A 16,287-nucleotide genomic window follows, 5' to 3' on the forward strand; every position below is an offset into this window, starting at 1 on the left:
TATAATTTTTGTGCATTCTTGGATTGACCAAAAATGAAGTAGAATTCGCAATACTCCGCTTTTGCTGTTTGTGTATCCTGTCGAAGATGTTTTTCTTAGTGAGTGAGGGTTATGTACATAATTTCCAGCTGAACGCCCGAAAACGCTGAAATGTGTAAAACAAACAGCCGCTAATGCTACTTTTCAACCCTACATCCCCAGCTGATATCACTGAAAATGTGTTACTTCTGGCCGCATAATTAATTTCTGATTGAGCCCCGAAGCAGTTCAACAATATTACGCGTTCGTTTTTTCCCCCTCAATCTGCTGAGTTATTTATTTTTTTATGCATATCCAGTCACAATATAAGTCTATATTTTTCTCTTCGCATTTGCCCTCGATAAAAAGCAAAATAATAATGAATCATTTCATAAATAATGGGTTTAGGGGCTTATCGACAGCGCGGTGGCCGTCACTGCGCTCTTATCTCGCCTGGCCACATTGCGCCCGTGTTCCGCTCCCCATACAGAGAGGCGCGCGCTGGACGTGATGTGGAATTATATAGACCTCACTTCCAGTTCCACACAGCACTTCAGTGCATCTAAAACCTCAGACATGGATGACCCACCACAAAATGGCTCCATGCACACACTAACATCCACCGCCCGACGACGGTAAGAGGCGAATATTGGTGTTTCTGCGCTCCTTTGATACTAATGCAGCTCATAATTAGGCTTTCTATCGAAGCCAGATGATTAATATGAGGTCAGGTATGATTTATATATTTTATTTTTGTTGTTTACGGTGTTGGAGCAAATAGGCCCTGGAGCCTGCACAAGGCAGATGTCGATTTGGCATTTATTTTATTAATAACACGCGTTTTAGACATAATCGTTTAATCTAAAATTACGTAATTCGATTCCTTTCGACTCAGTTTTCCATATAAAATACAATTTCGTTATTTTCCGTTCAGTGCTTAAAATAACAGCCACCAGAACTCCATTAATAAATGGACGAGACACAGCGATATTTCATTCCTGAACTAAAATTCACTTTTAGCATATTTTATTTATATCCTAATCAACATGGATTATTTATTTTTCAAGTTTGTTGACATTCACGAGTCGAATTATTAGTCTATCTGAGACCGTGCAAATAGCCTCTGTTTATTATCTGAGCAAATATAAGCACTTGCATATATTATAAATACATTATTACATAGTGTATAGTACATTATTAAATGTTAAAGTGTGTCTAAATTGGGTATTATGTAGCCTATTAATAATGATCATGTAGCATATTTACACACAAAAGTAAACATTATTAAAAGTAGATGACACTGGTTTCTCTGTGAAGGAAAATATAACAATTACTAATCGGCCTATTATCGTGCTTCAATCTTAGAATTATTTTTTTATTTTTTTTTGCGACGACGAAATTACATTATAAACAATCAGTCAACTACGAAAAAGTTAAAAGCTCTTTTAGTATCTATTATATTGAAAACGAGACAAAAATGCGCAAAATTGACGCAAATCCTTCATAAAAAAAAGAAAAGACATAAACAAACAACGCGTATAAATAAATTGAGACACCATATTGAGAGTAACATCACCTAAAAAATAGGCTAATGTAAATTTATATTGAAATATACGAAATTATATTAGATTACAGTGACGAATCATGTTAAAATAATAATAATAATACTAATAAAGCTGGTCATTTAAATGTAAGAATGTGATTTAATATGCAAAATGTGTTGAATATGTCCTGTAATAATTATGCAGATCATATTCTGTTGAAATGTAGAACAATGTTAGCCGAAGATAAGCTCTTTCCCGACCAAGACACCGGTATGACACGCTTATCTCCAGATACCATGAGCAGAATGATGATATGACAGACCAAGGTCATCTCGAGACGAGAGAGACAGAGAAAAAAAAAACACTAAACACACACACACACACCGTAAAACAGATCTGACCAAAAACTTGAAATGCATCATGTGTCTCATTTGAGTTTGTAGGCTACATTTAAGCAACTTGCTTGCTTGATCCGGCCTTTGCCTGTCTCCAGCAGCTGAGTGAGACACACATGACACGTGCTGTCACAGAGCTGCATTACTGTACACTGTCAGTGTTTCCAGTCAAGCGCGCGCTCAGGACAGAAAGGATGCGCGTAATATTCCACTCAATCAAAGGTGTGTTCTTCACAGGTGACCCCCGATGAGAAGCTAAACAGCCGCTGGATTGGTTGGGAATTACAATTTCCCTTGGATAAGACTATATATCAAAGCTTTTGGGAAAACCCGCTTGTTTGCATTTTGACTGAAGGATGATGGAAAAACTGAAATCCGAGCAATTTCCGCTCAGCCCGAGCACGGAGGGCTGCGGATCTCCCCCGCGCGACACCGCGCCCGAGAAGGGAGATGCATGCGGGAAACAGGAAGGCACGAGGACGGAGACGGGAGAGCATCACCTCCCCGAGGAGCGCTGCATCCTTAATGGAGTCGCCAAGGAAACGGCTCACCACGCCACCGAGCTAAAAAAGGAAGTGAGAGTGATCGAGCTGTCCAGGAGAGGAGGGAGCGCGGATATAAAAGGCAGAGAGCTCAAGGCAGACATCAGCCATAAGGTGCAGACCACCGAGCTGTGCAGACCACCGATCCCACTGCCGCTGCCCCCCAGAGACCCGCTGAGCGACACTCGAATGGTGCAGTTGAGTCCGCCCGCTTTCCCTCTCCCGGCGCGAGCGATGCTCTACAGCAACATGACCCCACCGCTCACCACTATTAACAGGTAACGAACACTTTCACACAGCATGCACAATAAATACGGACATTTAAATATCTGTTGCTAAACCAGATGCATTTACGAAATACAGATAGCCTAGTGACTTTGCATGATAACATTAGTAACAATCTTAAAATCTTTAATTTCTCGTTTTTTTATTTTCTTACACTATAGCCTGAGATAACCTGTAAATATTCTTTATTTTACTTTACCTGAAATAAACGGTAGACTACACTATAATGCTACCAAAGCCTACAGTTAGTTGCAATTTAGCCTATTAAATTTATATTAAATGATCCTGAAACTTCATAGTTATATAAACAATGCAGAAAAAGATAAAAGGGTCTTTTTTATTCTTTTTTTTATTATTATTTATTTTATCAGTTTTCATCTTCTACTTATCTAATAAAAGAATGCGTAAAATGGAGTTTTAGTTAATGCACTAAAATGTATAGATATTTCTATTTTTCGTTCTTACTTCTATTCTATTGACTATATTAAATGTAAACACTTGATTTCTCCATCAGCAATGTCATGTTAAAGATAAATCTAATGCATTAAAATTTATTTCAATACACTTTTTTTAAGTGTTTAATTTCTCATTTTCAAAGACATTTGATCTTAGACTATGTAATATAATGCATTCAAATGTATTTTTTCTATGCATTTCCTTCAAGCTTTTTCCATTGCAATCTAACACTTTAGCATTTAAGTGGTTTCTCATTTTAAAGACATTTTTATCTTGGAATAAGTCAAAGATAAATAAAATGCATTAAAATGTATTTTTAATATGCACGTTTTTCTAAGGCTATTCTATTCTATTTATGTGTTTAAGTTTTTTTTATTTTTAAAGGTATTTTATGTGAGAATCAAATAAAAATATAATGGATTAAAATGTATTTTTATTATGCAGATTTTTTCTTAGCCTATTCTTTTGATTTATTTATTATTTTAGTGCTTTCTTATTTTTAAATGCATTTTATGTTGCAATATGTCAAAGATAAAAATAATACATTAAAATATATTTTTATATACACTTTTTATTTTCTAAGCTATTTCTATTCTCTTCCGTTTTGTTCAATGACATTTGAAGCATCTTTCGTCTTTCCAGTTGCTTAAATCTCATGTTTCGTGTGTGTTTGTCCTCAGTGGTTTTGCTGGAGAAGCGGATCAGTATGGGATGTATCCCAGCAGTCGAGTGAAACGCAGACCTGCACCTTATGAGGTTGAAATCAGCGATGGTAGGAGCATTTTAGATCTTTCTAAGTATGGTAAGCCACTCTTTGGCTGTGCTTTTCTCTTTCATCTCATGATTTCCAATGCATCATCTCAGTCTTCTTCTCTCTGTCTAAAACAACAAACACCATGCACCAAACAAGCTAGCTTTAGTATGAGAAAACATTTTGTAATAAAGAATAGAGTATACAAAATTAATACATGATGTCTTTATCTGGTACAATTACTTTGTGTCACTTAAAATCTTTTTTAAAATGAATCCTTCATTTTTTAACTAACTTCTAATTTTGAAATTTTCATGCACTTTAATCTAACATATTTTTGTGATAGAAAGAATGTCACAATTGGATTTAAAAATGAAATAAATATTATTTATCTAAAGTGACAATTTCCATAATGTCAGTATCTTTGCATCCCTAAAAATCATACAATAACGTTGTGAAACAATTACGATTTAAGACACAAATCAGGCCTTTAAGAGAGAGATGCACTAGAGAGATAGAGAATAGTTTCCTATAAAAATGCAAATATGAGTCAGTGTTTGGCTGCGTGTAAATGCTGGATTCTAATGAGCCGAAAATGGCAAATGGCAACACAATATGTTCTTATATGATATAGAAGAGCATGAAAGGTAACATTTCAAAAACGCTTTAAATTATTCCTTAACTCAAGAGGTTGGGAATCCATTTAACTAAGTGTAATTATATGAAGTCAGTGGTGCATCAAGCAAAGTGAAGCATTGATAGGCCCGTTCCAACAGAGCTGTCGAGGATGAGAAATGGCCCTGAATAATTGAATGTAAAATGCCATAGATAATAGAAAGGTTAATTAATTCTTGGCTAAATAGGGGGAGATAAAAAGCTAATCTATCAGTGAGAAGTGAGTGAACACCTTAGGTGTGTTCACAAGGAAACCACTGTTAAAGCACTCAACCGCGTCGCTGATTTGTTTCGAACAAGAACTCACCCTCTGAAGTAAAAAATAATAATAATGCAGATTGTGACACCACAAACCACTGGGGAAGAGTATAACCTGACTATAGGCGACTTCCTTTGCTTTGCAGGTTCTCAGCCCAAAATCGTGCGACGGATTTTCACCAACAGCCGCGAACGTTGGCGGCAGCAGAACGTGAACGGTGCCTTCGCCGAGCTGCGAAAGCTCATCCCCACCCATCCTCCTGACAAGAAGCTCAGCAAAAACGAGATCCTCCGCCTGGCCATGAAGTACATCAACTTCCTGGCCAAGCTCCTCAACGACCAGGACGACATGGTGGGTGGCGAAGCCCCCGCCCGTGCCACACGAGATGCCACCCTGGCTCGGGATGACCTTCTTCAGGAGATGCTGAGCCCCAACTCCAGCTGTGGGAGCCTGCTGGACGGGGACGCTAGTCCGGAGAGCTTTACCGAAGATCAGGACTCATCGGTGGAGTCCAGGTCTTCGGCAAGGGGACTGCACCATTCCAGCCTCCCGCTAGACGGAAACGCTCAGCGATGACTGATTTGGCATTGGCGGACTGATTTCTAGAGCCCCGGGTTTGACAGGGCGCAGTGCTTCATGGACCTCAAACTAGCGTATGTTCATGTTGTGTGCAAGCATATTCCTACGTTTGACTTTCTGTTAAGCTCTTCTCTTCGCACTTCGACGCTAAGTTGCCCTCCGCGGTGAGACGCTGATACGGGGGAAAACGTCAGGTCGATTTTTAGTCCAAAATCAGTTGCCTAGGCAGGAATTGTCGATCGCCACCTGGAAACAAAAAGAACACAGATTGAATGGTACCCACATCTCATCAGGTACACCACTAGGAAGGAAGGTATTGGAAACAGCTGGACTTTTACAACATAACAAAAAAAGAGCATTTGAAGCAAGAAAGGGAATAGTTCACTGCCAAAAAAGACAATTTTGGCATCATTTACTCAACCTCATATCATTCCAAACGTGAGTTCTTATTTTCGACGGATCCCAGAAAAAGAAAATTTGAAGACATTACAATGCAAGTCAATGGGGTCCAACGTCTTTTCGGTTTTTGGTCCCAGCTGACTTCCATTGTTCTTCAAAATATCTTTACAAAATAGAAACTCCAACATGTTTGGAGGGTGAGTAAATGATCGTCATTATTACAAAAACATGATTATGGACGCCCCGGCTTTGGCTTTGTGCAACAAACACTGGGAAATTGAATTGGTTATGACCTTTATTTAAATCTTACCAATGTCAGTGGCAATAGCAACAAAGTGCTATTTGGAAAAAAACACCATTTTATAAATGGTTTTTCGGTATTATTTTCAAACCCTCACACATACATGAAAAAAAAGGTGGAGGAGGTACAAGAGCATGTACATAGAGCGGGATAATGTTGTGTGACCCTTGTTCCTTTAGACTGTTCTTTTGCATTGTGATCATGGTACACCATTTATTCACATCCCACATCATTCATTCGTTCATTTCTTTGGCTCAAACACCCCTCCAACCCGACCATCTCGCAATGATGCATTCATGGAGTAATGTTCTGTCACTTTATTTGACTTGTATGAACTTGATCTGCTTTTTAGCAGAGGATTGAGTAACCAGTCTTGGTACCTTTAAGTCTTTTATTGGGTATTAAACGAGCAAACAAACAAACAAAAAAATGATTATTTTAATGTGATATTTAGTAGAAAGGCCTTTGTTGTAAGGGGAAAATCTATCTATGAACATATGCAATGTTATATCACACAAAGTTTCTATAAAAACCCACAAAAATAAAAAAACAAACCTGAAAATGTGTGCTATTCTTCTGAAAAAAAAGCTGAATATAGTGTGAGTGTCCAAACATGTTTGCTGGACATTATGTCCATATTGTCAAACGTCTGAATTATAATATTTTCTGTTGCCATGACAACTGTGAAGGTGGAGAATGAAAAATATCCAGTGGAGCGTTTTGCGAAGTGTCAAAATAAAAAATAAAAAACAGCAGGGGGATTAAACTGAAATAAATAAAGGGACTGAGAAATATGAAAATACTGTCAAATCATTCACGCGAGTCGTGGAAAATACAATGTATTTCCATGTAAGGAACAAAATGTTAAATCCCTGACATGAAAAATGAATACAGTGGGATGTGATAACAAGAAATACCTTTAACACGATTTAGATTCAGCCATCTAAAACATATACTGCAGGCGCTTAATACTACAAAAACACGGATATGCCCTGTTCAGAAAAAGCCTGTTATTTTAAGATTCTGAGGGTGTGAGGACAGTCAGGGTCATAGCAGGGCGTACATGGATGTCTGAACCCTGGGAATATGACTCTGAAGGGCTGATAAGAATCAAAGCCAATGAAAAAGTCATTGGTCGGTCTACTGGTCCCAAGGGGCCCTATACAGGGACTGTGAAAACTGATCCAAGGGCAGTTCCCAGACCAATCACTGATCCACACCCACACTCATGAACAACCTTCCCAAACGCTCTCCATTCTATCAGCTGGAGGACATGAGAGACATTTCAAACTAAAGAGATAAAGCTACATGTCAAATGTCTGTACAGTATCTGCTCTTACATGTCAAGAGGAGAGTGAAATCACAAATACACAGTTTGTATGAGGATGGATATTTGGCTCTAAGAGAGAGAAATATGAATGGTACTACATACAACTTTTACTATATTTTACATTGATAAATGACCTAAACAAACTGGTTATCATTTACTCATGTTGTTCCAAACCCAAATGTTTTTTGTTTTTTTTTCACCTGGTTTGATGTCAGTGATGATTGAGCATTAGATCAAAGAAAGTTTGAGGCAACTGACATCAAAGCTGGTGCAAGCCATCTTGACGCATCATACTGTTTGAATTTATGCAAACAAGATTTAAAAGCTCTGATGAATTTTGAGCATATTCGAATGTTGTGGTTTTAAAAGACATGGAATATGTTTACAGTATGGATACTTATGGAAACTGAGCTCCAAAAATGACAAGTAAATCACCTTAAAAAACAAACTTAGATTTATTTGTTTGCAGTGATATTTAATGATAAATAAATAAATAATATAATTTAGATTATTATATAATTTTCATATTATGTAATATAGAAATCACCATAAATGCTATTTTTAAAATTTGTCTATTGTGCTTTTTGACCAAAAAACTGCATAATATTTAACACACAGACACACACACACACACACACACACACACACACACACACACACACACACACACACATATATATATATATTATATATATATATATATATATATATATATATATAAATAAAAATGTATAAATATAAAATATAATAACATATTATATTTTAAATATAAAATTTGGAAAAAAAATATTTCCATAAATAAAGTGTATTTATTTATGGTGCTTTGAGAAAAATGTGGACCAAAAAGCATTAAATAAAAAATAAATCACCATAAATAAATAATAAATAAAACAGTAAATGATAATGATTGTCGTCATTTTTGGAGCTCAAGGTTTATATAAATACTGTCTGGAAAAGCGCAACCAATACAATCTGGAAAATAACTGCTTGTTTGGAGGTTTGGAACAACATAACAGTGAGTAAAATTTAATAAAATTGTCATTTTATTAAGTCTTAAGCTACATTACAGTTGTGAATTTAAATGCATTGTTATATATAACTATTAACACAAACATGTCTCATTTATCTTATCAAGTAAACTTCACTCCATTCCATTAAAGATTAGTTAGATCTTCCATGGTATCCGCTTCCCATGAATACTATGTGAGAAACAGGCCCATGTGTATCCCACCAGAGACTCAACATGCATCAAAACACTCTAATTCTATTAAGCCTCTTCATTCATCTCAAATGCCAAACGCTCTTGCTCATGAAATGGTGGGCTGGTGGTACATCAGAGTGAGTCAATCAGGGATTTTTGACGGCGTCATTTCCCTTTTTAATTACCTGCAGCGTAGTCGCTTTCCGCCTTTTTCTCACCAGTGACCCCAAACTGGAGGATACAGAGCTTCAACCTGTATGGATCTCAAAGGAGCCCAATCATAACGAAAAGACATGCTCACCGACTGATAAAAACCACCATTATCCTGAGATAACTATTCAATTAAGACGCCCCTCCTTCTGGGACAAGGACGTCCCAGTGAACCTCCCAAAGGTCTGGTTCTCAGAGGCAGGACAGGCCAGTGGAAAGAGTCTCCTCTGCAGTCTCTCATGGCTATCTACCACACCATCAGCAAGAGTGGCTCCCTTGGGGAGCGGGTCGGTATTTTACGCGAGGTGTTAATGAGTGGGAAGAGCGCTTTTCTAGTTATAAAGAGGTGCTAATTTTCTCTGGGCTGTGAGACACTGTCTGAGTCTCTTGAGTCCAGAGGGGCGGATCGTGGTCTTTGTCCAACTCCGCCTCTTTTTCACTGTTTTGGTCTGTTAATCATTTGTTCTGTCACTCTTCAAGAGCGCTCTCTCATGTGCACTCATCTCTTGTGGTTTAATAAGAGGACAAATACGGACAGCAATGCCCTTAAGTTCAAACAAACTTGTCATTCATCAACTTTAAGTTGTTGTAGGTTAGTTAAGCGTGCTGTTAAAAGAGTGGTTTACCCAAAAATTTACATTTGCTGAAAATGTACCAACCGTCAAGCCATCCAATCTGTTCTTAGCATTACATCACTTGGTCAGCAGTGTATCCTCAGTGAATGGGTGCCGTCAGAACGAGAGTCCAAGCAGCTGATAAAACCATTACAACAATCCACACCACTCCAGTCTATCAATTAATGTCTTGTGAAATGAAATGCTGCACGTTTGTAAAAACCAAATCCACAAATAAGACATTTTAACTCTAGTGAAGAAGCAGTTTCATCTGAACCTGGTGAGAAAGATACATAGATCAAGCGCCGTTTACAAGCAAAAACTTGTCTAAACAAATACGTTGGTGGATTTTGATGTGAGAGGACAACAGGGGATGGACTTTTTCACTAGAGGAAGCATTATTATGGACTATAGACTTTTATTTTGGCCATAAGCAACGTAGTGTTTATGGAAATGTATTAATGCATTGATGGAGTTATACCTTAAACACGCAACTTTTTACTTCACTACTAATGGATGGACTGGATTGGTGTGGATTACATGTGGATTATTGTGATGTTTTTATCAGCTGTTTGGACTGATTCTGACGGCACCCATTCACTGAGGATCCACTGGTGACCAAGTGACGCAAAGCTAAATATTTCCAAATCTGTTCCAATGAAGTATCTACATCTTGGATGTGCCGAGGGTGAGTCAATGTTCACCAAATGTTAATTTTTGCGTGAACTAGCCTATCCCTTGAAAGAGTCGCTTTACTAACCTACAACAGTTTCAAGTTGATGAATGATGGGTTTGTTTGAACTTGAACTCAAACACTAATCGGGGTCAATTATAGACCGTTCGCTTGTTTTGCTCTAGCTAAACTGTAACTTCCACAGCAGCAAGTGTTACTGGTGGGTTTAATGTGTCAAACAGCCCTTCAGTGATCTATTCCTAAATTTAAACCATGCAATACTAACCAGACAAATTCCTTATCGAGGAAATCTTCTTAAACCTGTATGGAGATAGGACCTCCTCCACTAGATTAACAACTCCACCGTCGTTTTAATAGCAAAATAGCATTATGAAAGCAATGAATATTTATAGCTGATATTTATCACTGGGATAACAGCTGAATCAGATCACATCTCTGTTATGTCCTTTGCGATAGCTGAATATCATGCGTCGGGTAAATGATTGACTCCAGTTGTACAGACCACTGGGTGTTGTCTTTTTCTTCCATGGAAATCCAGATACCTGTTTCCTGGTAAGAGGCAGGATACAGGTTTTATTTGAGCAGTTTATAGTGCACATTTAAAACAAATTATCGCGCACCTGGAGAGGAATAAAAATGGGCAAATCATTCACCGTGCTTCACTGGCTTGTCCTCACTCTGGGGCTAGTTGCGGCGCAAGCAGGTAAAGCCTTCACAGATGTTTTGTTTTTGGAGGGAAATCTAGAAATGTGGAAAATAGCACCGCTAAGCATATCATAGTGAGATCAAGCGTTCGAATGCAACAGTTTTAGGTATTTTAACTACCGTTTTTGTATTTATGGCACGAGAAATTCCAGAGAAAGCTGAGCAAGCTCTGCCAAACTGGCTGACGGGAATCATCGCCGTCGCGGTTTTCCTCTTTCTCGTCTTCATCGCCTTCCTTGTAAACAAAGCCTGGTGTAAAACTCCAAGGTAACTGTATGCTTCAATTTCAACACCACACTAAAACCAGTAGCAATTTTAACACGGAAAAGACTAAATTCAACTAAAAATGTAAATGTTAACACTTGGAATTCTCACCATCTTTTGTCGTTCCAAACCAGTATGACTTCACTTCTTTCACAGAATGGTTTAGAACTTAGCCTGAAGTCCAAAATATATTTTGTGTGTGCCTCTAAAGACAGTCAGTCATGAATGTGAGTAGGCCTATAGCTAATATAGCCTCCCAGAATTTAAATTTTTCTGTGTTAGTGAAATGCTGGTAGGCTAATGCACATTAATAAATTTTCTCATCAGTAATAGCTACATGTCTAAATGAAGGTTAAGTCTCACAAGTCATGTTTATCTGTCTTTATAGTTCATGTAATACACTTATTTTAATTAGCAGCTAGTTTCTGAAATTCGGTCTGTAAAAAAACATGAATCCGTCTTTGTTGACTAAAGCGAAGCAGAAGCAGTGCCCACTGAATACGCCATGACTAATGGATCAACCCATGAAACCAGTCTTGATGCAGTCAGGTAATAATACCTCAATAATACAGCTGTTACAAAGCTTAAAGTGGTGCAAGGCTGTAAAAATATACACCATCATTACTGACACTGCATGAGAAACAGTGACATGGCCTGAAATTATGTTCAGGTAAAATAAAACGCCTCATCTGATGCTTTGTGCTAAATTTAAAATGATGTTCTTGAAATGAATCCTAGAATAAAAGGTTCAAATTTAAATGGCAATGATTAAAATGAATGGGAAAGAGTGGATATTCTCTTTAAAAGGTATGTATTCATCTCTGGAATTGTGACAATTGTTTTTCAGGAGCAGTGAAGACCCTAAAGCATATGAGAACGTGATCGTTCACCAAACAGATGAAAAAGTGACCAAGATGTAATCTCAAGGAAACGTCCATAATCAGCCCAGTCAGCACGCCATGTTAACCTTACTTATTGTTGGAAATAAGTTATCATTTTAATAGCTGACACAGCTCATCTTGTACCAAAGGTCAGCAGGGATTTTTTTTTTGCAGGTTTGTGTAATTAACATTAACTGTAGTTAATTCTGAAGAATATTTATTGAGCATGTTACTGCAGTATCATGCATTCAGTATCTCACTGATCTTTGTTTTGCAAACCTCTTTAAATAATACTTAATAATAATATTCATAAAATAAAATCCTCTACCATTCAAAAGTCTTTGATCGTAGGATTTGTAATGGTTTGGGGTCTTTTATGCTCACAACGGGTGCATTTATCTGATCAAATATAATGAAAGCCCTAATATTGTGAAATAATTATTAGAACTTAAAATAGCTCTATTTTAATATATATTTTAAATGTATTTTTTTTCTTCCCGTGATTCAAAGCTAAATATTAGCAGCCATTACTCACTGTCTATTTTTTGTGGAACTATTTCTGATGAATAAAGTTAAAAAGAACAGCATTTATTTTAAATAGGACTCTTGTGACAAACGTTAGATTAAATGTAATGCATCCTTGCTGAACAAAATTATTTTCTTTAAAAATATCTTCGTGTCACTAATTATTTAAATGGACGTGCATGTAAAAAGTGCAGAAATAAGTGTTGTGATTGTTTCTTGTGCATTGAAATAAAGCTTAAAATACAAGTCAAAAGACACTTAAAATGAAAATAACTTTATTTTTTGTCACTTTCGATAAATTCTACTTGTCCAAAATAAAGTCAAAGACCATAATGAGCACTTGTTTGTTTTGCAAATGTTAAGAAATCAGCTTTATTTCAGGCTTAGATCTGTATCTTGTGTATGAATTTAACTAAATGGTTTCTTTTGACTTCATACTGACAGAAAAATGGCTGATGAAAAGGTGTTACTACTCGAGTCATCTGAGGGCGAGTTGAAGTTTTAACATGATTCAAGCCATTTTCTGTGGTTCACAGCCCAAATGTAAAGATCTAGCTGATGGTAGCAGATTGGAGCGTTGCATTTTATTATTCTTTTAAGGAGAAAGGGGAAGACAGGCATAGGAGATACAGGACATCTTTTTAAAGGGACATAGTGCTGGACAATTCACAACACACCGTCCACGTGGCACAAAAATTCAAGAGGCATCATATGAGGATGTGCTTGGTGGAAGAGACGGACTGGACAAGGCTTCCACGCGCTGTCTACAGCCTGGAGAGCCCTGATAGTCTCTGAAGAGCCTGCTACACTTCCTCTAGGAGAGAGGCTGACACAGGATATCCTCATATTGTGACACACAGACACACACAGTCTCAAACAAGATGTGTCAGACCTTTTCTAAAAGACAAAAGCGATGCAAAAACACCCTAAAAAAGGAAATAAATTACATATTCACAATGAAATGATAGACGTGTGCAAATTAATTACAAATGGAATTACACAAATGTAAAAAAAAAAAAAACTATGTTATGCATTTCTGTGAATTCCAATACACCATAGAAACATAATAGAGTGGAATAGTTCTCCCCAAAATTAAAATTGTCATCATTTATGTAATTCCAAACCTATATGACTTATTTTGGAATCTAAAAGGAGATATTTAGCTAAGAACAGAATTTTAAGGTTGCTCTTTTGCATACAAAGAAAGTGAATAAAACTCCTGAAGGAAGATAATCGCTCTGTGTAAAGAATTTTACGAATTTTGGAGAAAGATTTTAAGTGAGAACGACTTAAAATAATAGCTTTGTATGAAAATTTGCCTGAAATGTTTATTTCAGGGAAGAGTTTAAGTGATAATCATTCCTCATGCAAAACTACAATTCTTATATTGTTATAATGTCATTTCTAAATTTCTAAAATATCTGTCTCATTTTTATTTTCTGGAAAAGAGTAGTGTGAATATTCAGCAAAACATCCACTACTATGTTCCACATAAAATCTGTCATGACAAATGACTAACATTAATTAATACCTTTGTGTGAAGAATTGTCTGAAATTTTACTCACAGGGAAGACTGCAAGTGAAAACCGACTTCAATTTCAATTCATCCGTCACATCAAACTTGTCATATGAACAATTTGGTCATATTTTATGGTTATTTTTGGCATTTCTGAATAAAAAAAAAAACTCCAGTCCCCATCCACTTTCATTGTATGGAAGAGAGCAGCGTGAACATTTCACAAAATATCTAATTTTAAGCTCCACAGAAAAAAAAGAGTAATACAGGTTCGGAGCAACATCATAGATGTTTTTTTTTTTTCATCTTTTGATGAACTATTTCTTGAAATATTCACAAAGCTACCCTGCAATGTAAAGAACCTGATTGAAATGATGCTATATCTAATACTAACTAAAACCATCCCATCACGATCTGATCTGCCCAAGGCACATCTGTCATCCCTTATTAACGCTCATCCATAAATTCATCTACTACAAACAATTCATCAGATTTTTTTGTAAATAGGGTTTGTCAGTAGGTCATGAACATATTGTTTTAAATCAAAAGATCAAGACACCAACATTAGAAGTTATTGTATGTGGACTGAAAAGATCATTACAAACAAATTGCGTGTATTAGTGTGTGTTGTACTTAAATTTTTCCTCCTGGTCTTGAGTTACCAGCACTCATTTCATCTAAATAAGCTTCTCTAATATTGCCCCATAATTCACCTGCTCACCGGTGGAGAGGCTACACGTCTGTGTCTAAGACAAAGACGATACAGTAATTTCCCTTTATGAGTATTTTTCGGATTGATTTGGAGACCAGGTGGACATACAGTAACAGGGCGGAGTTTAAACGATCGAGTGCAAACCATCTCCATATCAGGAAGTAAGGCGGCCAAATAATGGACGTGTGAATGCAGTGTGTGTGTTTTGCAGTGGATGTAGCCTTTAGTGTGTTTGTTAGGAGAGGACGGACAGCGTGACGCTTCCCCGCTGCTTCTTCAGTATGGCCACGGCCTGCTCGTGTGTGACGCCCTCCAGACTCTCTCCATTGACCGACAGCAGCTGGTCACCACGTTTCAGACGCCCGTCCACCGCCGCTGCCCCCTGTAGGTAAGGAGAGGACAATATTATTTATTAATTCACAGAATTAAAAGTGACCGATTGACTATAATGCAGATCACTAAATCTAACAAATTTGAGAAATATCCTTAAATAGTATTTCAATGATATAGATAATATTAAATATTCAGAATTATTACATATAAATGTGATTATATATTTCAATGATATATTCATTTAGGTTTTCAAATATTTTCTTTGAACAATATTTCTTGGAATTCTTGGACTGCCAGTGGGGCTGGAAGAGTCATCAGAAGAAACCTATCACATAAATACAAATCATGTGTTGTTTCTTGCTGAATATGAAGTGCTTGACCAGAGTCTTATTGCTGGTTGTGTTCCTGTGAAACAGAGCTCTATGCTGCCACCTGGGGGCCAGGGCATGAACAGAGCCGTACAGTCTGCGCGCAGCAACATGCTAGAAATATACATTACTGTTTTACACATCCACCTTTTCATATTATACAGGTGTTATATTCAGGGTTCTGAACATGTAAACAAATAATAAATAAGTGGCTGAAATGTTTTGATTTTAACAGCCTGTTATAAAAAAGTTACATTCATTTAAGAGTAACTACATATCAGTGTTATGCTTGTGCTATTTACTGTTATTTTATGTAATATTTTAAAACAGCCTTCATATATGTGTGTTGTGTTTGTCCAGATATCAGATATGTATCTGATTTAAAACCACATTTGGAAGTGGCTCAGTTTATAGGCCGTAAAAGGATTTTTTCGTTTACACGTGTGCAACAAATTCTGATCGGTGTCAAATATGAGCAAAAATCGGATTTTGTTGTGCCAGTGTAAATGCAGCCAAATGGTGTTTAGTTTAATTGAATCTGCAAATGTGATCCTACAGGAATTACCTTGCTGAACACAGTTTTGACGTAGATAGGAAGATCTCCATGTGGACTCCCAAAGCCACCCACGATGCTGAAGCCCAGCCCATCTGAGCCCTTCTCCAGAGTGATGGTCTTTGGCTTGGGCGTCCTGTCAATATCACACACACACACACACACACACACACACAC

The 16,287-nt window shown here is 37.0% G+C and overlaps 2 protein-coding genes and 1 pseudogene across 7 annotated transcripts in view; 2 read left to right on the forward strand and 1 right to left on the reverse strand.

Moving 5' to 3' along the window:
- Positions 1-499: 499 nt before the first annotated feature.
- Positions 500-7,708, forward strand: LOC113064861 (T-cell acute lymphocytic leukemia protein 1 homolog; annotated as a pseudogene).
- Positions 7,709-10,148: 2,440 nt separating this feature from the next.
- On the forward strand, positions 10,149-13,061 carry LOC113064865 (PDZK1-interacting protein 1). Its single transcript, XM_026235837.1, has 4 exons — positions 10,149-10,956; positions 11,102-11,225; positions 11,697-11,771; positions 12,070-13,061. The coding sequence occupies exons 1-4, from the start codon at positions 10,890-10,892 to the stop codon at positions 12,140-12,142; spliced, it is 339 nt and encodes a 112-aa protein (XP_026091622.1). The 5' UTR covers positions 10,149-10,889; the 3' UTR covers positions 12,143-13,061.
- Positions 12,887-16,287, reverse strand: part of patj (PATJ crumbs cell polarity complex component) — a 95,299-nt gene continuing 91,898 nt past the window's right edge. For all 6 annotated transcript variants that reach the window (XM_026235830.1, XM_026235829.1, XM_026235828.1 and 3 more), the window contains 2 exons: positions 16,123-16,246; positions 12,887-15,238 (listed from right to left, as the gene is read on the reverse strand). In XM_026235830.1, the coding sequence (XP_026091615.1) occupies positions 15,092-15,238; positions 16,123-16,246 (271 nt within the window). In that variant the 3' untranslated portion in view covers positions 12,887-15,091. The remainder of the gene's footprint in view (positions 15,239-16,122; positions 16,247-16,287) is intronic.

The sequence above is a fragment of the Carassius auratus genome, chromosome 47 (genome assembly GCF_003368295.1).
Source record: "Carassius auratus strain Wakin chromosome 47, ASM336829v1, whole genome shotgun sequence".
Taxonomy (NCBI): Eukaryota; Metazoa; Chordata; class Actinopteri; order Cypriniformes; family Cyprinidae; genus Carassius; species Carassius auratus.

Coding starts and splice junctions, on each gene's coding strand:
- LOC113064865 (XM_026235837.1), top strand. CDS start 10,890: ATGGGCAAATCATTCACCGTGCTTCACTGGCTTGTCCTCACTCTGGGG. Junction 11,226..11,696: donor GCCTGGTGTAAAACTCCAAG/GTAACTGTATGC, acceptor TGTTGACTAAAG/CGAAGCAGAAGCAGTGCCCA. Junction 11,772..12,069: donor ACCAGTCTTGATGCAGTCAG/GTAATAATACCT, acceptor ATTGTTTTTCAG/GAGCAGTGAAGACCCTAAAG.